The following is a 26,931-nucleotide window of genomic DNA, read 5'->3' on the forward strand; positions in this document are numbered from 1 at the left end:
ACGCTGTGTATAAACTAGTACCTGAGTCTCGTCATAACTCAGGTGATATGTTGTGTATAAACTAGTACCTGAGTCTCGTCATAACTCAGGTGATATGCTGTGTATAAACTAGTACCTGAGACTCGTCATAACTCGGGTGATATGCTGTGTATAAACTAGTACCTGAGACTCGTCATAACTCAGGTGATACGCTGTGTATAAACCAGTACCTGAGTCTCGTCATAACTCAGGTGATATGCTGTGTATAAACTAGTACCTGAGACTCGTCATAACTCAGGTGATATGCTGTGTATAAACTAGTACCTGAGGCTCGTCATAACTCAGGTGATATGCTGTGTATAAACTAGTACCTGAGACTCGTCATAACTCAGGTGATATGCTGTGTATAAACTAGTACCTGAGACTCGTCATAACTCAGGTGATATGCTGTGTATAAACTAGTACCTGAGACGGGTGCAATACGTTAGTCCGACAGCGCATTCCTCCGACAGCGCATGCCTCCGACAGCGCATGCCTCCGACGTTTCCAATACTAACCCTAAACCAAACCCGAACCCTAACCCTAACCGCACGCGGATGCCACGTAGTCGGAGAAATGGGATGTCGGACTTACGTATGCCCCCCCCTGAGACTCGTCATAACTCAGGTGATACGCTGTGTATAAACTAGTACCTGAGTCTCGTCATAACTCAGGTGATATGCTGTGTATAAACTAGTACCTGAGACTCGTCATAACTCAGGTGATATGCTGTGTATAAACTAGTACCTGAGACTCGTCATAACTCAGGTGATATGCTGTGTATAAACTAGTACCTGAGACTCGTCATAACTCAGGTGATATGCTGTGTATAAACTAGTACCTGAGACTCGTCATAACTCAGGTGATATGTTGTGTATAAACTAGTACCTGAGACTCGTCATAACTCAGGTGATATGCTGTGTATAAACTAGTACCTGAGTCTCGTCATAACTCAGGTGATATACTGTGTATAAACTAGTACCTGAGACTCGTCATAACTCAGGTGATATGCTGTGTATAAACTAGTACCTGAGACTCGTCATAACTCAGGTGATATGTTGTGTATAAACTAGTACCTGAGACGGGTGCAATACGTTAGTCCGACAGCGCATTCCTCCGACAGCGCATGCCTCCGACGTTTCCAATACTAACCCTATACCAAACCCGAACCCTAACCCTAACCGCACGCGGATGCCACGTAGTCGGAGAAATGGGATGTCGGACTTACGTATGCCCCCCCCTGAGACTCGTCATAACTCAGGTGATATGTTGTGTATAAACTAGTACCTGAGACTCGTCATAACTCAGGTGATACGCTGTGTATAAACTAGTACCTGAGACTCGTCATAACTCAGGTGATACGCTGTGTATAAACTAGTACCTGAGACTCGTCATAACTCAGGTGATACGCTGTGTATAAACTAGTACCTGAGGCTCGTCATAACTCAGGTGATATGCTGTGTATAAACTAGTACCTGAGACTCAAACCTGTTTTATGTTTTATGTACAACCAGCGTTCATTTTGTCGACTAAATCGATGACGCAATTTTTTTTCGACTACCTTATTTCAGTGGTTCTCAAACTTTTTCATGTCAAGGACCCCCATTTGAAAAGATAAGCCAGGGACCCCCATAAGAGAAGATTTTTACGGCTCTCTAGCAGTGATTCTCAACCATTTTAATTTCAAGGACCCCCATTTTGACATGCATTAGGGCTACGGACCCCCATTTAATGGCATTTATATCTCTGGGACCCCAATTCATATTGTAAAATCAATGTTAATTTAACTCTGAGAGTGTACAAATGGACCCAAATGGACCCGGTAGGGTCCATTTGGGTCCATTTGTACGCTCTCAGAGTTACAGACCCATAAGGGTCCATTTGGTTCCTATCCATCATTTAGCTGGGGACCCCCTGGAACCCCCTCAAGTACCCCTGGGGGTCCCCGGACCCCACTTTGAGAACCAATGCCTTATTTCACTGACGAAAACTAAATGAAAACTAAATGAAAACTATATGACGACTATAAGACTAAATATGTTGACAATTTCGTCAACACATAAAAACTAGGCTAAAATGTCACCGAGGGACGAGTTGAGACATCCAGTAGAACTAAGACACAGTCATTGTATGCTTGGTCACGCTCCAAAAATAGCAGATTTTCGGCACACAGTATAAATCAGGCATTACGATGCATCACCAAGGCATCACCAAAATGCATTTTAGTTGACTAAAACTAGAAAATTTGAATGGCCGGACTTCGCATGACGTGTGTATCTGTCTGTGTATCTGTCTTCCCATTTATACCATATATGGACAAAAGAGGGACAAAAGAGGGACAAAAGAGGGACAAAAGAGGGACAAAAGAGGGACAGACAAAGCCTCATGTAGGCTGACCCTCTGGGTCTGGCAATCATTTGGTATTTAGTCTGCTTTCTAGAGCTGTCTGTCTGCTTTACAGAGCTGTCTGTCTGCTTTACAGAGCTGTCTGTCTGCTTTACAGAGCTGTCTGTCTGCTTTCTAGAGCTGTCTGTCTGCTTTCTGTCTGTCTGCTTTCTAGAGCTGTCTGTCTGCTTTCTGTCTGTCTGCTTTCTGTCTGTCTGCTTTCTAGAGCTGTCTGTCTGCTTTACAGAGCTGTCTGTCTGCTTTACAGAGCTGTCTGTCTGCTTTCTGTCTGTCTGCTTTACAGAGCTGTGTGGTTGCTTTGCAGTGAATTAATCACTCCTTGATATTTCTGTATGTGTTATTGCAGCAGTGACCTCAGAATGTCTCAGAATGTCTCAGAATGTCTCAGTATGTCTCAGTATGTCTCAGTATGTCTCAGTATGTCTCAGAATGTCTCAGAATGTCTCAGAATGTCTCAGTACGTCTCAGAATGTCTCAGTATGTCTCAGAATGTCTCAGAATGTCTCAGAATGTCTCAGTATGTCTCAGTATGTCTCAGAATGTCTCAGTATGTCTCAGAATGTCTCAGTATGTCTCAGAATGTCTCAGAATGTCTCAGTATGTCTCAGAATGTCTCAGAATGTCTCAGAATGTCTCAGAATGTCTCAGTATGTCTCAGAATGTCTCAGAATGTCTCAGTATGTCTCAGTATGTCTCAGAATGTCTCAGTATGTCTCAGTATGTCTCAGAATGTCTCAGAATGTCTCAGTATGTCTCAGAATGTCTCAGAATGCCACTGCAGCATTAACAGTCCTTCAGCAGGAGCAGCTACAGTAGGTTGGTGTGTAGATCAGATGTTTTTTAAAGGCACTGGAATGAACTGATTCCTACATGATTAGACATGAGAACACTGCTCAACCAACTAGTGGAATATGTCAATACTGATGATGTCCACACAACAAAATGGCCGACACATCAGCCAAACCGTCTGTCTGTCTGTCTGTCTGTCTGTCTGTCTGTCTGTCTGTCTGTCTGTCTGTCTGTCTGTCTGTCTGTCCGGACCAACCGACCTTTGGTTCTCGGTGAGGTTGAGGTGTCGTTTGATGTCCAGCAGCGCCTCCTTCAGGAAGGTCAGCCTCTTGACCTCGTGTTGCTGGCACTGGTCAAACACCTGCTCCATGCTCTCCATGTACTGAGGAGTACATTTACTCAGCTCGTCCAGGGACTTCTCATACTTCTCCTTAGCCTGGAACATAGTAATATATTATATTACATTTACTCAGCTCGTCCAGGGACTTCTCATACTTCTCCTTAGCCTGGAACATAGTAATATATTACATTACATTTACTCAGCTCGTCCAGGGACTTCTCATACTTCTCCTTAGCCTGGAACATAGTAATATATTACATTACATTTACTCAGCTCGTCCAGGGACTTCTCATACTTCTCCTTAGCCTGGAACATAGTAATATATTATATTACATTTACTCAGTTCGTCCAGGGACTTCTCATACTTCTCCTTAGCCTGGAACATAGTAATACAGTGGGTGACCATTGACTTTGTCGTTTTTTTTCATTCTTCTCATGCGTTTCATGCAGGGCATGTATGATTTCCACTCTGTGCCACTAGGGGCAGCAGCGGTCTACTGCCTACAGCTGCCTACAGCCCACAGCAGACAGCAAGAATATATTTGTTACTAGTTACTGTATATCCTCTCCAAACTGTACATACATTACTTTACACTTTTGTATTATGTTTTGACACTTGCTTTGGAAAATGTAAACGTATGTTTTATCATGCCAATAGCTCATTTGAATAGCAAAATTGTTTGTTTTGGGGTTTTTAGGCACTGTTTTTCCTAGAAAGACAGAGAAAGATCCTGTCTGTTGCTTACAGTACAAGATGTGACATTTATATTAAGCAAAATATTAAGCAAATAAAGTTAGATAGCATGATGCTGAGCTTAACATTAGTTTAATTTTAACGTCTTAATTGATAAAACGAGACGGGATCTTTTTTCTCTTGCCAATAGCTCATTTGAATTGACAAATTGTATTTCTGTGGTGGTGGTTCAGTGGCACTATATATATATATATATTTAATATATACTGGGGTCATACGTTCTGTGCTTTCTGTGTGTGCACTTATGCCGTGTATCTCTTTCTTTGAGCGGGGGGGGGGGGGGGGGGGGGGTCTATCAAGGCAGGCTATTTGTTCAGATGCAATTTCAGCGTGGCTATTAAATAGGCAAAAAAATCTGATCTACAAGCCCACAAAGAGTCGCGATGCAACTCTATTTTCTAACATTTTAGTCTATTTTTGGCAGAGAGAGAGAGAGAGAGAGAGAGAGAGAGAGAGAGAGAGAGAGAGAGAGAGAGAGAGAGAATTAATATAATATAGGCCTACTATATATACTTTACTCGTAACAGAGTATATAGGCTACTTCTACATTGCAGTATTGATATTTTTACTTAAGTAAACTGCAAACCAAAAAACTCTTCAACGACATGTGCTCCTTGTCCAGTCTATTCATCGCTAAACCGGTTATGTTAATTATCTCTCTCTCTATACAATGACAAAGTCTCTTTTATCCAGATGCGCTCTCTCTCTCTGTCTCTCTGTACAAAGACAAGGTCTCTCAGAGAGAGAGAGAGAGAGAGAGAGAGAGAGAGAGAGAGATGCATCAAAGTAGGGGTTCTCAATCTTTTCCAGGCCATGACCCCCCAAAATAACCATATTGGGGACCCCCATTTTGCGTGTGCGGCTTTCATCATCAATTTAAAAATAAAGATGATCGGATCATCTGTGAAGCATTTTCATATACGCTGCTGTCTCGTTAAAACCAGCTGCGGGTGAATATTATCCAACACATCACCACGGTTAACGCTACGTTCATGTTTACTGCATTACATTTGTAACAACAGCATAATATTGGGTTGTGCAGGTGAGATTTCGAAAAATCTTCAGTGAATGCTTTTAGGGACTATGCCTATAGGCCTACATAGAATGTGGAGGGAGAAGGGTACCAGCTGCACTTGTACCCCTTATTAACTGTAATATGCTCATTCCATGCAGCTCGGCAGAATGCGTGTGCGGCTTTAGTTTGATGAACATTGAACCTCATAATAACATCACTCCGTTCGCGACTGCATACAGAACGTGTGTCGGCTCTGATGTTTATTAGACAGCATGGACCTCCGCTCATGTCCTGGAATCCAGAGCCTTATGTCAAGACTTGGCTGCGAGCACATCGCACGGCAGAAAGCACAAAAACCAAAGTGGCACAGCCTGTCATGTCAGATAACCCCGACCCACTTTGGCAGTTTTTATAAGACAGGGGTTATTGGCGTCTTTTTGGTTTGTTTTATTTTATTTCCTCGTTTATACTTATTTCCTCCTCAATATTGTTTAAGAATTAATGTGCTATCCATGACATGCTGTCACCAACCAGTTCACTGTCTGTTATTTAATGACGATCGAATATTGGCTAAATGTTTACAATTTCTGCGGTCCAAACAATGAAAAGCACTAAGAAAAGGCAAGTGAGTCTCTCTTTAATTAAGCATGATGAGCCATGTGTTTTCCACAAAACAATTGAATATCATTGAATATAATTGCACCCTTGTCATACTACTATGTTATTATAGCTTTCAGTTGGCCACCACAGGCACAGACAGTGCGTTTTAGCGCAGCGCGGCCTGGCGCAGCGCAGCGGAGTGGTTGCGTGCGGGGGGTCGGGGGGCTTTCGTGGGAGGGGGGGACGGGTGGATCAGAGCTTAACCCTAAAACCGAAATAAAGTAACAACAAAAAAAACTCCAATCCGCTCAAGAACCGCGCTCCCCCACTTCCAAAATTAGCACTAGCCTACAACACTGGCCCAGTCTCTTGCCAAACCGGTTATGTTAATGAAATGCAGCCTATTCCAAATAAGCCAAGTGAGGAACTCTGCTATCAGGTTCCCCCTCCCCCTACAGTACCTCTGTAGGCCTATCTCTTCTATCAAAGTATTTGTTCAGATACAAATTCAGAGCGGCCAATTTTGATATTTTTAATGCGCCTACATGAAGTTAGATGGGCAGAAATGGTGTAGGCCAGTGGTTTTCAACCTTATTCCCATCAGGACCCCCAAATTGACACATATTAGCCCAGGGACCCCCATTTGAAAAGATATGCCAGGGACTCAACCATTTAGATTTCTTGGGCGTCCCAATCTACACTGTATCATCATCATCATCAGTGTTCATTTAACTCTGAGAGTGTACAAATGGAACCAAAAGATGGTTCCATTTGTACATTAAGAGTTACAGACACATAAGGGTCAATTTGGTTGCTAACTATTAATTTGGCTGGGGACCCCCTGGAACCCCCTCAAGGACCACTGGTGGTCCCCGGACCACTGGTTGAAAACCTCTGGTGTTGGCTATTTTCAACTGTTAATGGGTTTTTCTTTCTTCACAAATGAATTCTACTTTGTTGTAACAGTGTCCCATAAAAGTAGTGAAAATAGCCGATCTACAAGCTCACAAAGTGTTGCATCATGATTTGAATTCCGACTGAAAACGCCACCCTTGCGTCTCCGTGTGTACAACCAAATACGCATCTTTCCTGCACCGATGACGCTTGGGGCTTTTACAGCGCTGCTGCTCCTACACTACCACCGTCAGCAACAAGTGGACATGGAGTAAATGTACTTAGTTACTTTCCGCTTAGTTACTTTCACGTGCATATAAATGAGCCACGCGGTCTTATAAGAATGAAAACAAACGCCTCGCTGTTGGCCATGGATCACATGACGGTCGTCTGTTACGGTCATGGATGAACTCAAAATGTTACTTGAGTTCAATCAAAGTAAAAGTACAAAAGTATTGGCAAATATACTTAAAGTACTGAAATGTTTGAAAGTAGCTGATCTACAAGCTCACAATGCGTCGCAATGCGTTGTGAGCTTGTAGATCAGCCATTTTCAAATAGACTATGTGAAATAGGGCAAATAATGTATGTTTTATAATGTAATGATTTATATCTGCAAAGTAACTAGTAACTAAAGCGTTCAAATAATGGTAGTGGAGTAAAAGTACAATATTTTCCTCTGAGATGTAGTGGAGTGGAAGTAAAAGTAAAAATAACAGGTCAACATGTTCATAGCGTGGGATTCGAACCCGGGTCGTAAAATCACCGGACATCAGTTTTAACCGCTACACTAACTGCACTATTACATGTACAGAGGAAAGAGGTAGAATCCTACTATACAGAAATTGATGCGACAAAAAAAAAACATATAAGACGTCTGTCTGTCTGTCTCTCTCCACGGACTTTTGAGACAGACAGATAGACAGACAGACAGACAGACAGACAGACAGACAGACAGACAGACAGACAGACAGACAGACAGACAGACAGACAGAAACCAATGTGTCTGAACATTTTTTTAAATGACAGAGATGCGTTCCTGACTGCCCGACGCTGAACAGAAAACCCAATTTAAACGCTCTAAGCACACGTAATTATTGCTAGTTATTATTATTAATAATAATATAAGACATCTATCTGTCTGTCTGTCTGTCTGTCTGTCTGTCTGTATGTCTCTCTGTCACAAAAAAAGTGACTCCAAAGCGGCACCTTGTGGTAGTATTTGGAACTTAAATTTACTGCAAAGCGGGTGAGGCAAATGAGTGAAGTGATTCTCTTATGAAAAGCGACAAAGTCAATGGTCACCCACTGTATATTATATTACATTTACTCAGCTCGTCCAGGGACTTCTCATACATAGGCTACTTCTCCTTCTTATTAGTTCCCAGACCTGAGTTTCTTATCTTAACACATTCATTGCAAGGTATTAAGTATTTAATGAATCCGTCACTGCAGTGGTTTTACCTTATTTTGACCAGATTTTGACGATGCATAGAATAGTTTTTTCAACGAGTATATAAACAAACGATTTCTCGGGAAAAAAACGTAATCGCGATCGTCCGTTCTGTAGTTATCGGCAGTTGAATTTAGCTTGTTTTCACCAAAAACACAATCTGGGAAAAGAAATCCGAGATAAATGTGGTAACATTGTAGCGGACGGGGTGAACATGTTTTAGATGACGTCATCTCCGGGTGGATCCTTCACTGGAAGTCAAGGCATCATTCATGGGTTGGCGAAGAGCGCCCTCTAGTGTAATCACTAAAAACACAGTGATGACTTAATATTACGTCCATGTGTTAGTCATGAACACTGATTGACATATTGATACAAGGACCAATGGTAGAGAGTGTGTGTGTGTGTGTGTGTGTGTGTGTGTGTGTGTGTGTGTGTGTGTGTGTGTGTGTGTGTGTGTGTGTGTGTGTGTGTGTGTGTGTGTGTGTGTGTGTGTGTGTGTGTGTGTGTGTGTGTGTGTGTTACATATAGTGTGTAAGTCCATTAGTCAGTGCTGTTCTGCTGTAATCTGTTGTGCTCATTACCAAGCGTCCCTGAATAGAGGAGCAGAGATAATCTGCTGTGAACCTGTGTGACCTGCTGCCTCTCAGCGCTGCAACACACACACATGATGTCTCGTATACAGTGGTGTAAAGTAACTGACTACATTTACATTAAACAGCAGATCTACAAGCTCACAATGCGTCGCATTGTAGATCTTCGGTCTTAATGGGTTAAGGGGGAGTTTTTCGTTACCACTGTCACAAAATGTGTTGTTCAGGATGGACTGTGGGGTCTCTGCTCTACATGTAAAGTGTCTTGTTGTTCAGGATGGGACTGTGGGGTCTCTGCTCTACATGTAAAGTGTCTTGTTGTTCAGGATGGACTGTGGGGTCTCTGCTCTACATGTAAAGTGTCTTGTTGTTCAGGATGGACTGTGGGGTCTCTGCTCTACATGTAAAGTGTCTTGTTGTTCAGGATGGACTGTGGGGTCTCTGCTCTACATGTAAAGTGTCTTGTTGTTCAGGATGGACTGTGGGGTCTCTGCTCTACATGTAAAGTGTCTTGTTGTTCAGGATGGACTGTGGGGTCTCTGCTCTACATGTAAAGTGTCTTGTTGTTCAGGATGGACTGTGGGGTCTCTGCTCTACAAGTAAAGTGTCTTGTTGTTCAGGATGGACTGTGGGGTCTCTGCTCTACATGTAAAGTGTCTTGTTGTTCAGGATGGACTGTGGGGTCTCTGCTCTACATGTAAAGTGTCTTGTTGTTCAGGATGGACTGTGGGGTCTCTGCTCTACATGTAAAGTGTCTTGTTGTTCAGGATGGACTGTGGGGTCTCTGCTCTACAAGTAAAGTGTCTTGTTGTTCAGGATGGACTGTGGGGTCTCTGCTCTACATGTAAAGTGTCTTGTTGCTCAGGATGGACTGTGGGGTCTCTGCTCTACATGTAAAGTGTCTTGTTGCTCAGGATGGACTGTGGGGTCTCTGCTCTACATGTAAAGTGTCTTGTTGCTCAGGATGGACTGTGGGGTCTCTGCTCTACATGTAAAGTGTCTTGTTGTTCAGGATGGACTGTGGGGTCTCTGCTCTACATGTAAAGTGTCTTGTTGTTCAGGATGGACTGTGGGGTCTCTGCTCTACATGTAAAGTGTCTTGTTGTTCAGGATGGACTGTGGGGTCTCTGCTCTACATGTAAAGTGTCTTGTTGCTCAGGATGGGACTGTGGGGTCTCTGCTCTACATGTAAAGTGTCTTGTTGTTCAGGATGGACTGTGGGGTCTCTGCTCTACATGTAAAGTGTCTTGTTGCTCAGGATGGACTGTGGGGTCTCTGCTCTACATGTAAAGTGTCTTGTTGCTCAGGATGGACTGTGGGGTCTCTGCTCTACATGTAAAGTGTCTTGTTGTTCAGGATGGACTGTGGGGTCTCTGCTCTACATGTAAAGTGTCTTGTTGTTCAGGATGGACTGTGGGGTCTCTGCTCTACATGTAAAGTGTCTTGTTGTTCAGGATGGACTGTGGGGTCTCTGCTCTACATGTAAAGTGTCTTGTTGCTCAGGATGGGACTGTGGGGTCTCTGCTCTACATGTAAAGTGTCTTGTTGTTCAGGATGGACTGTGAGGTCTCTGCTCTACATGTAAAGTGTCTTGTTGTTCAGGATGGACTGTGGGGTCTCTGCTCTACATGTAAAGTGTCTTGTTGTTCAGGATGGACTGTGAGGTCTCTGCTCTACATGTAAAGTGTCTTGTTGTTCAGGGTGGGACTGTGGGGTCTCTGCTCTACATGTAAAGTGTCTTGTTGTTCAGGATGGACTGTGGGGTCTCTGCTCTACATGTAAAGTGTCTTGTTGTTCAGGATGGACTGTGGGGTCTCTGCTCTACATGTAAAGTGTGTTGTTGTTCAGGATGGACTGTGGGGTCTCTGCTCTACATGTAAAGTGTGTTGTTGTTCAGGATGGACTGTGGGGTCTCTGCTCTACATGTAAAGTGTCTTGTTGTTCAGGATGGACTGTGGGGTCTCTGCTCTACATGTAAAGTGTCTTGTTGTTCAGGATGGACTGTGAGGTCTCTGCTCTACATGTAAAGTGTCTTGTTGTTCAGGATGGACTGTGGGGTCTCTGCTCTACATGTAAAGTGTCTTGTTGCTCAGGATGGACTGTGGGGTCTCTGCTCTACATGTAAAGTGTCTTGTTGTTCAGGATGGACTGTGGGGTCTCTGCTCTACATGTAAAGTGTCTTGTTGTTCAGGATGGACTGTGGGGTCTCTGCTCTACATTTAAAGTGTCTTGTTGTTCAGGATGGACTGTGGGGTCTCTGCTCTACATGTAAAGTGTCTTGTTGTTCAGGATGGACTGTGGGGTCTCTGCTCTACATGTAAAGTGTCTTGTTGTTCAGGATGGACTGTGGGGTCTCTGCTCTACATGTAAAGTGTCTTGTTGCTCAGGATGGACTGTGGGGTCTCTGCTCTACATGTAAAGTGTCTTGTTGTTCAGGGTGGACTGTGGGGTCTCTGCTCTACATGTAAAGTGTCTTGTTGTTCAGGATGGACTGTGGGGTCTCTGCTCTACATGTAAAGTGTCTTGTTGTTCAGGATGGACTGTGGGGTCTCTGCTCTACATGTAAAGTGTCTTGTTGCTCAGGATGGACTGTGGGGTCTCTGCTCTACATGTAAAGTGTCTTGTTGCTCAGGATGGACTGTGGGGTCTCTGCTCTACATGTAAAGTGTCTTGTTGTTCAGGATGGACTGTGGGGTCTCTGCTCTACATGTAAAGTGTCTTGTTGTTCAGGATGGACTGTGGGGTCTCTGCTCTACATGTAAAGTGTCTTGTTGTTCAGGATGGACTGTGGGGTCTCTGCTCTACATGTAAAGTGTCTTGTTGCTCAGGATGGGACTGTGGGGTCTCTGCTCTACATGTAAAGTGTCTTGTTGTTCAGGATGGACTGTGGGGTCTCTGCTCTACATGTAAAGTGTCTTGTTGCTCAGGATGGACTGTGGGGTCTCTGCTCTACATGTAAAGTGTCTTGTTGCTCAGGATGGACTGTGGGGTCTCTGCTCTACATGTAAAGTGTCTTGTTGTTCAGGATGGACTGTGGGGTCTCTGCTCTACATGTAAAGTGTCTTGTTGTTCAGGATGGACTGTGGGGTCTCTGCTCTACATGTAAAGTGTCTTGTTGTTCAGGATGGACTGTGGGGTCTCTGCTCTACATGTAAAGTGTCTTGTTGCTCAGGATGGGACTGTGGGGTCTCTGCTCTACATGTAAAGTGTCTTGTTGCTCAGGATGGGACTGTGGGGTCTCTGCTCTACATGTAAAGTGTCTTGTTGTTCAGGATGGACTGTGAGGTCTCTGCTCTACATGTAAAGTGTCTTGTTGTTCAGGATGGACTGTGGGGTCTCTGCTCTACATGTAAAGTGTCTTGTTGTTCAGGATGGACTGTGAGGTCTCTGCTCTACATGTAAAGTGTCTTGTTGTTCAGGGTGGGACTGTGGGGTCTCTGCTCTACATGTAAAGTGTCTTGTTGTTCAGGATGGACTGTGGGGTCTCTGCTCTACATGTAAAGTGTGTTGTTGTTCAGGATGGACTGTGGGGTCTCTGCTCTACATGTAAAGTGTGTTGTTGTTCAGGATGGACTCTGGGGTCTCTGCTCTACATGTAAAGTGTGTTGTTGTTCAGGATGGACTGTGGGGTCTCTGCTCTACATGTAAAGTGTCTTGTTGTTCAGGATGGACTGTGGGGTCTCTGCTCTACATGTAAAGTGTCTTGTTGTTCAGGATGGACTGTGAGGTCTCTGCTCTACATGTAAAGTGTCTTGTTGTTCAGGATGGACTGTGGGGTCTCTGCTCTACATGTAAAGTGTCTTGTTGCTCAGGATGGACTGTGGGGTCTCTGCTCTACATGTAAAGTGTCTTGTTGTTCAGGATGGACTGTGGGGTCTCTGCTCTACATGTAAAGTGTCTTGTTGTTCAGGATGGACTGTGGGGTCTCTGCTCTACATGTAAAGTGTCTTGTTGTTCAGGATGGACTGTGGGGTCTCTGCTCTACATGTAAAGTGTCTTGTTGCTCAGGATGGACTGTGGGGTCTCTGCTCTACATGTAAAGTGTCTTGTTGTTCAGGGTGGACTGTGGGGTCTCTGCTCTACATGTAAAGTGTCTTGTTGTTCAGGATGGACTGTGGGGTCTCTGCTCTACATGTAAAGTGTCTTGTTGTTCAGGATGGACTGTGGGGTCTCTGCTCTACATGTAAAGTGTCTTGTTGTTCAGGGTGGACTGTGAGGTCTCTGCTCTACATGTAAAGTGTCTTGTTGTTCAGGATGGACTGTGGGGTCTCTGCTCTACATGTAAAGTGTCTTGTTGTTCAGGGTGGACTGTGGGGTCTCTGCTCTACATGTAAAGTGTCTTGTTGTTCAGGATGGACTGTGGGGTCTCTGCTCTACATGTAAAGTGTGTTGTTGTTCAGGATGGACTGTGGGGTCTCTGCTCTACATGTAAAGTGTCTTGTTGTTCAGGATGGACTGTGGGGTCTCTGCTCTACAAGTAAAGTGTCTTGTTGTTCAGGATGGACTGTGAGGTCTCTGCTCTACATGTAAAGTGTCTTGTTGTTCAGGATGGACTGTGGGGTCTCTGCTCTACATGTAAAGTGTCTTGTTGCTCAGGATGGACTGTGGGGTCTCTGCTCTACATGTAAAGTGTCTTGTTGTTCAGGATGGACTGTGGGGTCTCTGCTCTACATGTAAAGTGTCTTGTTGTTCAGGATGGACTGTGGGGTCTCTGCTCTACATGTAAAGTGTCTTGTTGTTCAGGATGGACTGTGGGGTCTCTGCTCTACATGTAAAGTGTCTTGTTGCTCAGGATGGACTGTGGGGTCTCTGCTCTACATGTAAAGTGTCTTGTTGTTCAGGATGGACTGTGGGGTCTCTGCTCTACATGTAAAGTGTGTTGTTGTTCAGGATGGACTGTGGGGTCTCTGCTCTACATGTAAAGTGTGTTGTTGTTCAGGATGGACTGTGGGGTCTCTGCTCTACATGTAAAGTGTCTTGTTGTTCAGGATGGACTGTGGGGTCTCTGCTCTACATGTAAAGTGTCTTGTTGTTCAGGATGGACTGTGAGGTCTCTGCTCTACATGTAAAGTGTCTTGTTGTTCAGGATGGACTGTGGGGTCTCTGCTCTACATGTAAAGTGTCTTGTTGCTCAGGATGGACTGTGGGGTCTCTGCTCTACATGTAAAGTGTCTTGTTGTTCAGGATGGACTGTGGGGTCTCTGCTCTACATGTAAAGTGTCTTGTTGTTCAGGATGGACTGTGGGGTCTCTGCTCTACATGTAAAGTGTCTTGTTGTTCAGGATGGACTGTGGGGTCTCTGCTCTACATGTAAAGTGTCTTGTTGTTCAGGATGGACTGTGGGGTCTCTGCTCTACATGTAAAGTGTCTTGTTGTTCAGGATGGACTGTGGGGTCTCTGCTCTACATGTAAAGTGTCTTGTTGCTCAGGATGGACTGTGGGGTCTCTGCTCTACATGTAAAGTGTCTTGTTGTTCAGGGTGGACTGTGGGGTCTCTGCTCTACATGTAAAGTGTCTTGTTGTTCAGGATGGACTGTGGGGTCTCTGCTCTACATGTAAAGTGTCTTGTTGTTCAGGATGGACTGTGGGGTCTCTGCTCTACATGTAAAGTGTCTTGTTGTTCAGGGTGGACTGTGAGGTCTCTGCTCTACATGTAAAGTGTCTTGTTGTTCAGGATGGACTGTGGGGTCTCTGCTCTACATGTAAAGTGTCTTGTTGTTCAGGGTGGACTGTGGGGTCTCTGCTCTACATGTAAAGTGTCTTGTTGTTCAGGATGGACTGTGGGGTCTCTGCTCTACATGTAAAGTGTGTTGTTGTTCAGGATGGACTGTGGGGTCTCTGCTCTACATGTAAAGTGTCTTGTTGTTCAGGATGGACTGTGGGGTCTCTGCTCTACATGTAAAGTGTCTTGTTGTTCAGGATGGACTGTGAGGTCTCTGCTCTACATGTAAAGTGTCTTGTTGTTCAGGATGGACTGTGGGGTCTCTGCTCTACATGTAAAGTGTCTTGTTGCTCAGGATGGACTGTGGGGTCTCTGCTCTACATGTAAAGTGTCTTGTTGTTCAGGATGGACTGTGGGGTCTCTGCTCTACATGTAAAGTGTCTTGTTGTTCAGGATGGACTGTGGGGTCTCTGCTCTACATGTAAAGTGTCTTGTTGTTCAGGATGGACTGTGGGGTCTCTGCTCTACATGTAAAGTGTCTTGTTGCTCAGGATGGACTGTGGGGTCTCTGCTCTACATGTAAAGTGTCTTGTTGTTCAGGATGGACTGTGGGGTCTCTGCTCTACATGTAAAGTGTCTTGTTGTTCAGGATGGACTGTGGGGTCTCTGCTCTACATGTAAAGTGTCTTGTTGTTCAGGATGGACTGTGGGGTCTCTGCTCTACATGTAAAGTGTCTTGTTGTTCAGGATGGACTGTCAGGTCTCTGCTCTACATGTAAAGTGTCTTGTTGTTCAGGGTGGGACTGTGGGGTCTCTGCTCTACATGTAAAGTGTCTTGTTGTTCAGGATGGACTGTGGGGTCTCTGCTCTACATGTAAAGTGTCTTGTTGTTCAGGATGGACTGTGGGGTCTCTGCTCTACATGTAAAGTGTCTTGTTGCTCAGGATGGACTGTGGGGTCTCTGCTCTACATGTAAAGTGTCTTGTTGTTCAGGGTGGACTGTGGGGTCTCTGCTCTACATGTAAAGTGTCTTGTTGTTCAGGATGGACTGTGGGGTCTCTGCTCTACATGTAAAGTGTCTTGTTGTTCAGGATGGACTGTGGGGTCTCTGCTCTACATGTAAAGTGTCTTGTTGTTCAGGGTGGACTGTGAGGTCTCTGCTCTACATGTAAAGTGTCTTGTTGTTCAGGATGGACTGTGGGGTCTCTGCTCTACATGTAAAGTGTCTTGTTGTTCAGGGTGGACTGTGGGGTCTCTGCTCTACATGTAAAGTGTCTTGTTGTTCAGGATGGACTGTGGGGTCTCTGCTCTACATGTAAAGTGTCTTGTTGTTCAGGATGGACTGTGGGGTCTCTGCTCTACATGTAAAGTGTCTTGTTGTTCAGGATGGACTGTGGGGTCTCTGCTCTACATGTAAAGTGTCTTGTTGTTCAGGATGGACTGTGGGGTCTCTGCTCTACATGTAAAGTGTCTTGTTGTTCAGGATGGACTGTGGGGTCTCTGCTCTACATGTAAAGTGTCTTGTTGTTCAGGATGGACTGTGGGGTCTCTGCTCTACATGTAAAGTGTCTTGTTGTTCAGGATGGACTGTGGGGTCTCTGCTCTACATGTAAAGTGTCTTGTTGTTCAGGGTGGACTGTGAGGTCTCTGCTCTACATGTAAAGTGTCTTGTTGCTCAGGATGGACTGTGGGGTCTCTGCTCTACATGTAAAGTGTCTTGTTGCTCAGGATGGACTGTGGGGTCTCTGCTCTACATGTAAAGTGTCGTGACACAACTTGTTGTGATTTGACACTTTAATACAATTGAATTGAATTGAATTGAATTGACGTAGATCTGCATCAATGGCAGGGAATGTGTTAAGTAAGTAAAGTAAAATTACTTAGTTACCTTCCCGGTGTCGTGTCTACATTTGTCCACTTTCTCGTGGAGTTTCTTCTGTTGGTCAGGTGTCACCGATGCCTGCGTCTTCCCGTCGGCCTCTCTGGTGGCGGCCAGCTTCTCCTCCTTACAGGCCAGATGGTACGTCTTCTTAGCTGCCTCCATCTACACACACACACACACACACACACACACACACACACACACACACACACACACACACACACACACACACACACACACACACACACACACACACGTTTATGTCTTCGATTATTTTATATTCGGCATGCCACAGAATTGGAGCAATACAAGGTGGACAAGGATAAAGATCATGTTAACCAATTGAGACCTGAAGCCGATTCTACATGTCTCCTAAATTCCAACAGTTTTCTGAAAAACGTATGTTTCTATATCAGTGGTGCTCAATCTTTTTCATGTCAAGGACCCCCACAATTACATGTGCTTGGCCGCGGACCCCCATCAAAATATTTTGTTCCAGGGACCCCCCAGAAGCAAAGATTTGAGTTAAAAATGTTCGCTTTAAAAATATATATATTTCAAAGAGTTGCACACATTTTCACGAATTTTCAAAAATAGCAGATCTACAAGCTCATAGCGCGGCACCGAGTGCCGCGCTATAGTGTAGCGCGTACATAGTGTATCGCGAATAGCCCAAAGTGTAAAATAATGCTTTTTAGCTCAAATCTAAAAATGACACAGTTCCAGGTCTTAATGGGTTAATCTTCCAACCACATCATTGAAGGATGAGAAGGAAATGGACTATTTAGAAGGGATGACGGTCGAAATGTTTAGGAACGATGAGGAGTTTGGACGATGGTGCAATAGCGATGGTGTCTTAACTTTGAGCCAAGAAGACACCAGCCAAGTAAATAGGGAAGAACTTGAACAATACAATGTGGGCAAGGATAAAGATGACCGGGTCTAGATGTGAGGCCCAACATCTAGTTACTATAATGGTAGTCTCGCGTAGCCAGACCCAACTGAAAATGAAAAACTCTGCTGTTTGTTAAATTGTCTGTTGGGTCTGGCCGGAAGCAAGCTAAACACCAGTGCGCACGGAAACCGGGGTTTCGTGTCTGCCTTCAGCGCATCACTTCCGGGTGGTGCGACTATGTTTTCATTCCCACTAACAATATTTCTACACGGAACACTAACACCACTTCTCCCAGAGAACATGGATGGTTTTGGTTATAAGCCCACTTGTTTCTATGATGAAAGAGCAAGTTAAAATGTGAATATCTTTCCGTGGTTTTGTCTGCTCCGAGGACGCTATTGTTAAATTAGTTTTGGCTAGTTTCGAGGGGGAAAGGGTGGACGGACACGTGAATCCCGTCCACTACATTTGATTGGGTAAAGTGCGGCCTGCTTCCTGATCTGAAGGCACACCCACTTGAAACCAATGCGCACGGGTTGTCAACACGGCTACCGACAGATTCCAACGCAGAGCAGAATCTGTTCTTGAGAGATTACTATAATGGTAAATGGTGCATTTATATCGCACTTTTATCCAAAGCGCTTTACATAGATTGTGCATTACATTCACCCATTCACACACACATTCACACACACATTCATACACCGATGGAGGAGGAAACCATGCAAGGCACCAAGCTACTCATCGGGAGCAATTAGGGGTTCAGTGTCTTGCTCAAGGACACTTCCACACTAACTCTGGGGGAGCCCGGGATCGAACTGGGAACCTTGCGTTTCCCATGGGTCGCTCTACCGGCATCTCTACCTCTGAGCCACTGCCGCTAATTGTGAGGATCATCAACATTTTACGGGCAGCATTGAAAATAGCAGGAAAATGTCAGATCTAAAAGCTCAACTGTCACGTGATAAATACAAATCAGGTGTAACTCAAACCCAAACCCTAACCTTTAAACCTCTAAATGCCTAATCATAATCCTAACCCCAACCTGAATATAATCCTATAATTGTCTGCCTGATCCCCCCAAAATATTTAACTTGAAACCATTTCTCTTTTGCAGGGACGTGCACAGATAGACTCTAGGTGGTGCAAGAGCACCTGCCCTTTGCCCTCTTGACCAGAAGTGCCCTTTTGAAAAAAATAAAAAAAAAGTTGTTGTTTTTTTCAGTTTACAGCAGGGGTCTTCAACAGGGGGTCCGGGACCCCTAGGGGGTCCTCAGAGTTACTACAGGGGGTCCGCCAAATCTTTATGTGATTAGATTTTTCTTTTTACCATAACCACTCGAAACCTAGCATCCCTTTTCTGAGGAGAACTTTAGACAAAAATAGCAGATCTACAAGCTCACAACGCCTCGCGCTGCGAGGCGTTGTGGGCTTGTAGATCTGCTATTTTTGGCAAAGAGGTATAGGTGTAGAGGGGAAAAAGAGCAGACCAAGTAAACAAAAAAAAGTATAATTTACTTGAGCACCTGCCCCTCAAAATGTCTGTGCACGCCACTGCTCTTTTGAGAACAAGGACAATTGTCCTCAAAACTGATATAGTGCATATAACACTAATATAACACTGATATAGTTCATATAACACTAATATAACACTGATATAGTTCATATAACACTAATATAACACTGATATAGTTCATATCTTATAACATTAATATATAGTGCATATAACACTGTGTTCATCTCAGGACTCTGTTACTGAGCACAGGAAGTCAAGTGCAGACAAGGTGAATCAATCCCTGATGCAATCAAACTGTCTCTGTGTGCGTCATTCCTCTCCTAGCTTCCTTCCCACAGCTTCCTTCCAAGGAGACAGTGTGTGAGTCATGCCTCCTCTCTCCTAGCTTCCTTCCAAGGAGACAGTGTGTGAGTCATGCCTCCTAGCTTCCTTCCTTCCTATCTTCCGTCCTAGGAGACAGTGTGTGCATCATGCGTCCTCTCTCCTAGCTTCCTTCCTAGGAGACAGAGTGTGAGTCATGCCTCCTCTCTCCTAGCTTCCTTCCTAGGAGACAGTGTGTGCATCATGCGTCCTCTCTCCTATCTTCCTTCCTATAGGAGACAGAGTGTGAGTCATGCCTCCTCTCTCCTACAGCTTCCTGCGGCAGTGACTCACCAACGACCTCGCTCGTCCTTCCAGAGGAGAGATTAACCAATTACACCAAAATCACAGAGTGTGGCTTTAAGAGAATGAATGAGGGAGACATGGTGATGTGTGACAGGCTGAGGCTGGTGGAGATGGATCAGAGATGAGATGAATGTAGAGATGGACCCATGAAACTATTCCCATAACTTGCATTTCAGGTCGATACCGTACCGACCTGATACCATGCGCGTAATTTAAAAACAATCTAGGACAGTGGGGGGGGGGGGGGGGGGGGGGGGGTCCTTGAGGGGGTCCTTGAGGGGGACCCTTACAGGTCTGTAACTGTGAGAGTGTCCATTTGGTTCCATGTGTACCCTCTAGTACAGTGGCTGAATATGACATAAAAATGTTTTTAAAAAGTTAGATTTTATTTAAAACATATTTTTTTTGTGGGTGGGCAGAAAAACCAAATGGGTGGGCCCAGGCCTACCTATGCCCACCCGTGGCCACGCCCCTGCTGTATATTCAAAGATTTGCACAAATATTCACGATTCTTTAAAAAAATAGCAGATCTACAAGCTCATAGCGCGGCACTCGGTGCCGCGCTATGAGCTTGTAGATCTGCTATTTTTTTGAATAGCCCAAAGTAACAGATATAATGGTTAAAGTCTTAAAGGGTTAACCTCCTTGAGTTTCTTGGCCCAGGGTTTCTGGGCCTTCTTGAAGCCCTCGTCGGCCTCCTTGGCCTCCTTGAAGCCTCCGATCATCTGCTTGTGGTACGCCTCCTTCTGCCAGTTCTTCACCTTCTCCACGTCCTCGTTCATCAGGCCGTTCTTCACCTCCTGGTGCAGCTCGCTCACCTTGTCCGCCTCCGTCATCACCGCCAGCCACGCCCGCTCCACCGAGCCGTACTGTGGACCTATGGGGACGCAAGAGCATTATGATGTCATCATTATGATGTCATCATTATGACGTCATCACAGGCCGCTCCACCGAGCCGTACTGTGGACCTATGGGGACGCAAGAGCATTATGATGTCATCATTATGATGTCATCATTATGACGTCATCACAGGCCGCTCCACCGAGCCGTACTGTGGACCTATGGGGACGCAAGAACATTATGATGTCATCATTATGATGTCATCACAGGCCGCTCCACCGAGCCGTACTGTGGACCTATGGGGACGCAAGAACATTATGATGTCATCACAGGCCGCTCCACAGAGCCGTACTGTGGACCTATGGGGACGCAAGAACATTATGATGTCATCATTATGATGTCATCATTATGATGTCATCATTATGATGTCATCACAGGCCGCTCCACCGAGCCGTACTGTGGACCTATCGGGACGCAAGAACATTATGATGTCATCATTATGATCTCATCATTATGATCTCATCATTATGATGTCATCATTATGATCTCATCATTATGATGTCATCACAGGCCGCTCCACAGAGCCGTATTGCGGACCTATAGGACGCAAGAACATTATGATGTCATCATTATGATGTCATCACCGCCAGCCACGCCCGCTCCACTCAACCGCACTGTCACTGTGGACCTGCACTAAAACAACCTTATATATGATGTCATACATACATCATCACCTTTATTTAGACTCTTTGCCCGGACCCAGGGGGTGTGGCTTACATGAGGCTTTGTACCTGTTTTCTCCATACATGGGCATGGTCACTTTGTCCTTAGGCCCCAGCCATAAAAGTCTGTCTCCCTTTCGTCCATACATGGGCATAGACACAGGCTGACACGTCATGTGAAGTGGGTCTGGCAGAACCAGGTCTCCTGGTCTTGTTATTTATTACAGTTGATTACAGTTGAGGGGAAAGCCCACGTTGTCAAATTCAATGTTTGGAACACAGTTCTTATGTGACGTGATCTAAGATGGGGCTTTTCAGCCACGAACCAGCGTAACAGCGCCCTCTAGTGGCAGTGACGTCAGACGTACAAAATATTTTACAAATGTTCGCTTAAAAGTAATATATTCAAAGATCTACAAGCTCATAGTGCAGCACTCGGTGCCACACTATGAGCTTGTAGATCTGCTATTTTTGATTAGCCAAAGAAATGTAAGAATGACAGAGATGCGTTCCCTGAGTGAATGTATTACGTACAGTGCACTTTATTTATTTAAAGGAATATTGTACCTTTCTCGATGAGTTGCCTCCATCTCTTGGACCAGGCGGTCAGCTGGTCTCCGTAGGCCTTCTCTATCTTGGCTCGCTCCTGCAGACATCCCATCAGGTCGTTACACAGCCGGTGGCCGTCATCCACCCGCTTGACGGCGCGTTTGTAGTTCCCTACCTGGAGAAAACAACATGGAGGAAAAGTTGTAGTTCTTGCACTTTGTAGTTCCCTACCTGGAGAAAACAACATGGAGGAAAAGTTGTAGTTCTTGCACTTTGTAGTTCCCTACCTGGAGAAACAACCTGGAGGAAAACTCAATGCATTATTAACCCATTATAAAGACCAAGGAAATGCATCTGTCTCATTTTAAGATTTATTTCGGCAATAAAAAAATAGCATGCATACAAGCTCATTGCCACGCTATGAACTTGTAGATCTGCTTTTTTTTTTTTGTCGAAGAATCGTGGAATATTTTTGCAAATCTTTGAATATATATATGTTTTTAAAGCAATGTTTTTTTTACTCAGATTTTTGTTTTTGTGGGGCAGTGGCGTCAGTTCAGCAAAAGCTAAGGTATGGCAAGGTTAGGGTTGTCAACTCCCAGAGATTAAAATAAGGGACATCTATCCTGGGCACGCAGCAAAAACCTTTGGGGGGGTCAAACCCCCCAAAATGCATAGACAACTATGCATTATAGCTATCACAATAACTACCATACAAACACAATGGTCTGACACCTGCATTAGGCTACTGTTCATGCTTTTTTTTGGGTGGTCCTTGACATGAGAAAGGTTTGAGAAGCACTGATATTATAGCAAAGAAGCAAAGATTTTAGTTAAAAATGTTCACTTTAAAATTGCATATATTCAAAGATTTACACACATTTTCAAATAAAAATAGCAGATCTACAAGCACTCGGTGCCCCCCCCCCCCCCCCCCCCCCCCTCAAGATTTGAGTTAAAAACGTTTTTTTTTCTTTTTTTAAAGATTTGCACACATTTTCAGGATAAAAAAAAATAGCCAAAATATAAAATAATGGCTAAAATCTAAAATGACACAGATGCTGCTCCTGTTTTATCACACGGTTTGGAAGAAAAGATACCATGAGTCACCATGACTATTTGTTTTATGTTTTACATATATAGGCCTGGTGAAAATATTAATGTTACATCATCATTTAAATCTCAGTGTTTTTTCCAATTATTTGGAGGCCCCGCTTGTAATACTCTCACGATCCACCAGTGGGCCCCGGTCCCACAGGTTGAGAACCACAGCTGCTCTAAACCAGGGGTCTTCAACAGGGGGTCCGGGACCCCTAGGGGGTCCTCAGAGTTACTACAGGGGGTCTGCCAAATCTTTGTGTGATATGTAATTTTTTACCTTAAACCACTTGAACCCTAGCATCCCTTTTCTGAACAGAACTTTAGCCAAAAAGAGCTATTTGGCAAAGAGTTATACAGGTGTAGAGGGAAAAAAGAGCAGACCAAGTAAACTAAAAAAGTTTAATCTGAAATACAAGTTTACACAATATGGAGGGGGTCCCTGCTCTCAACTAGGGGGTCCTTGGGCTGAAAAAAAACAAGGAGATTGTAGATCTGCAATGTTTTGTGCTGCTCTTGTGTGACACTGCAAAATATGAATGGTTTAAATATGGAGATATAGTACTCAAGTAAATGTACATTCCTTCATGTCATTGGTCCACCTTAAGAAGTTCCACCTTAAAAAAGAAGACAGCGGCAGTGTGTCGTGTGGCTCCGCCCCCATGAGCTCATGGTGCATGATGGGAGGGGGAGGGGCCCTAGGCTCGTGCTGGTGCATGTGTAGTTATGCAATGTGTGTGTGTGTGTGTGTGTGTGTGTGTGTGTGTGTGTGTGTGTGTGTGTGTGTGTGTGTGTGTGCGTGCGTGCGTGCGTGCGTGCGTGTGTGTGCGTGTGTGTGTACGTGCATGTGTACGTGCGTGTTTAATCCTCTTCAGTAGTGAAATACAAGCATGCAGAGCCGTACACATAAAACCCCTGAGGGTGGAAGATAACACACACAGACACTCGCTCTCTCTCTCTCTCTCTCTCTCTCTCTCTCTCTCTCTCTCTCTCTCTCTCTCTCTCTCACACACACACACACACACACACACACACACACACACACACACACACACACACACACACACACACACACACGCCATACATACACAAACACAGTCCACATAGTAAAACGCCTGAGTGTTCATTTTAATGTAACACTTAAATTAAAATGTTTTGTTTGTGGTGCTTAGGCTTGTCTATATATATATATATATATATATATAGCATGTTATTTAACCCATTGAGACCTGAAGCCGATTCTACATGTCTCCTAAATCTCAACAGTTTTCTGAAAAACTTATGTTTCTATATCACTGGTGCTCAAACTTTTTCATGTCAAGGACCCCCAAAATTATATGTATTTGGCCGCAGACCCCCATCAAAATATTTTGTTCCAGGGACCCCAAGAAGCAAAGATTTGAGTTAAAAATGTTCGCTTTAAAAACATATATATTCAAAGATTTCCACACATTTTCACGATTTTTCAAAAATAGCAGATCTACAAGCTCGTAGTGCGGCACCCGGTGCCGCGCTACGAGCTTGTAGATCTGCTATTTTTGAATAGCCCAAAGTGTAAAATAATGCTTTTTAGCTCAAATCTAAAAATGACACAGTTCCAGGTCTTAATGGGTATGTATTCTATGATCCTATAGTTTACTGAGACACTACACTGTCTATGACAGACAGACAGACAGACAGACAGACAGACAGACAGACAGACAGACAGGTGCATGGTGAGACAGACAGACAGGTACATGGTGAGACAGGTGTGTAAACTATCTGGTAAACAAATCCGTTATTGTACCACAGGGTGTGTGTGTGTGTGTGTGTGTGTGTGTGTGTGTGTGTGTGTGTGTGTGTGTGTGTGTGTGTGTGTGTGTTAGTGATGCGCGGGTCGGGTTTTTTCGTGACCCGCCCCGCCCCGCCACGGAACGCAACCCGCCTCAACCCGCCCCGCGAACCCATATATAAATCTATGGCTCAACCCGCCCCGCGACCCGCGATTTTTTTTTATTCTGTAAAATCATGGTTAGAAAAGAATCCCCAAGTGTATTCAAACTGTTTTATTGTTATTATTCTTATTCTTATTAGGAATAAAGACAAAACAAGAGCATGTGATTTTTTTTTTTTTTTTTTCGTGTGAGAGGCGCTGACCCGCTCACCCGCAGCCCGCATAATTTCCTCTGAAATTCTGACTCGACCCACCCACGCCGCGGGTTGACCCGCGGGTCCCGCGGGTTACGGGTCAACCCGCGCATCACTAGTGTGTGTGTGTGTGTGTGTTTGTGTGTGTTTGTGTGTGTTTGTGTGTGTTTGTGTGTGTGTGCGTGCGTGCGTGCGTGCGTGCGTGCGTGCGTGCGTGCGTGCGTGCGTGTGCGTCTGTGTGTGTGCGTGTGTGTCTCATACCTCCCAGAAGCTGTCCATAGTGTCGTCCCCAGCAGCAGGCTCATCGTAGGAGACAGACATTCTGCTGGACGTTGTAAAGCTCACTGAACACTGAACGTGACCGCTGTCTCACAGCTGGACTCCTCATGCACTGAAACACACACACACACACACACACAGAATAGAATTACACACATTGCAGAGGAACACACTAAACTGATTCATTCAATTGATTCAACTGTTTTATTATGCCACCAGCCAGGGACGTGCAGAGAATGTTAGAGGGGCAGGCCTGGGGGCTGACATTTCTAAAAAGGGCACTTTTTGGTAAAGATACCGAAAATAGCCAATCTCCAAGCTCACAACGCGTCGCGCTGTGACGCGTTGTGAGCTTGGAGATTGGCTATTTTCGGTGCGTGATGCCGCACTAAACTAAGTATAATCAAAATTCAAGCCAATACCGGAGATACTTTCAACATAAAATGCTGCATTCAAGTTCAGGAGAGTTTGGAAATGGCAATTCTCTTGAACGCTGCGTTCAGGTATGGCATGGTGAGAGTGCGTTTGTATTTTTTTCCCAAACTAGTAAGTGCTACATTCATGGTCTGGAGAGGGCTGTTATAGCAATATTAATAATAATATTCCATTCAGGTGAAGTTCTAGATCATTTATTTGGAAGATCTCAGCAGAGCAGACAGCATACACAGATCGGTAGAGCCAGGCCTCCTGGCCTGACCAACAGCCCATTCAGGGCACAAGCCTCCCAAACACCCATCTTACACAGTTCTTATAGTAGACCATTTACCAAAGATGCTATCCTACGTAGTCATATAAGGTATGTACTAATTATAAGAGAGACACATACACAGTTACACAAATAGGACAAATGTATACTGACTCAGTGAATAGCATGGAGGATCCAGATCAGCTGTTAGATTGACAGCTGTAGCTGAGTTGACTAAAGACCCCTGCTGTGAGTTTAGACCTCCTTGGTTCAGATAGAGGTACAGAAATATAGAAGAACAGGTTGGCATTCTGAAATAGCCATTACAGGGCACTTTTACAGATGGGTAAAAGGGCAGGGGCTCAAGCCCCCTTTGATGTCTATGTGTGCACGTGCCTGCCACCAGCCATCAAAAGCAAGGCCGGGTCTTCACTCGGTAGAAACACGCCCCCAGAGCCCAGTGGTTGCATTGAAGCGCATTGGGACAGCTAAAAACGGCTGGAGCCACTGTACATGAACGGGCGAAAACGGTTTCAACCAATGGACTCGACTCACAAGCTTGCGCACGGGGCTGCTGTCCCATGCAGGGACAAACACCTGCATTAGTGCTGAGTCACTGTGTTGTCCCATGCAGGGACAAACACCTGCATTAGTGCTGAGTCACTGTGTTGTCCCATGCAGGGACAAACACCTGCATTAGTGCTGAGTCACTGTGTTGTCCCATGCAGACACAAACACCTGCATTAGTGCTGAGTCACTGTGTTGTCCCATGCAGGGACAAACACCTGCATTGCTGCCATGCAGTGTTCATTCTGTCGACTAAAACTATGACGTAAAATGTTGATCGACTGCCTTTTTTTCCACTGACGAAAACTACATAGAAACTAAATAAAAACTAAGCTATGATGACCATAACTATGACTAAATATATCGGCAATTTCGTCGACAAACAAAAAACAGACTAAAATATTATGGAGGGAACAAGTGGAGAAGAGATCCAGTAGAACTAAGACTAGTGGAGAAGAGATCCAGTAGAACTAAGACTAGTGGAGAAGAGATCCAGTAGAACTAAGACTAGTGGAGAAGAGATCCAGTAGAACTAAGACTAGTGGAGAAGAGATCCAGTAGAACTAAGACTAGTGGAGAAG

The 26,931-nt window shown here is 44.6% G+C and overlaps 1 protein-coding gene and 1 long non-coding RNA gene across 2 annotated transcripts in view; both read right to left on the reverse strand.

Moving 5' to 3' along the window:
* LOC311053961 (protein kinase C and casein kinase substrate in neurons protein 1-like) overlaps positions 1-25,140 on the reverse strand; it is a gene marked incomplete at both ends in the record, with an annotated part of 36,537 nt that extends 11,397 nt beyond the window's left edge. Inside the window, 5 exons of the mRNA XM_084069778.1 lie at positions 3,474-3,649; positions 16,413-16,568; positions 20,125-20,360; positions 21,613-21,769; positions 25,081-25,140. Of these exons, the coding sequence (XP_083925904.1) occupies positions 3,474-3,649; positions 16,413-16,568; positions 20,125-20,360; positions 21,613-21,769; positions 25,081-25,140 (785 nt within the window). The remainder of the gene's footprint in view (positions 1-3,473; positions 3,650-16,412; positions 16,569-20,124; positions 20,361-21,612; positions 21,770-25,080) is intronic.
* The window catches only part of LOC311053822, a 452,603-nt gene that overhangs the window by 362,009 nt on the left and 63,663 nt on the right, over positions 1-26,931 (reverse strand). The gene's annotated exons all lie outside the window — the stretch shown is intronic.

Source organism: Gymnoscopelus microlampas (assembly GCF_963454915.1).
Source record: "Gymnoscopelus microlampas genome assembly, chromosome: 10".
NCBI classification, from domain to species: Eukaryota; Metazoa; Chordata; class Actinopteri; order Myctophiformes; family Myctophidae; genus Gymnoscopelus; species Gymnoscopelus microlampas.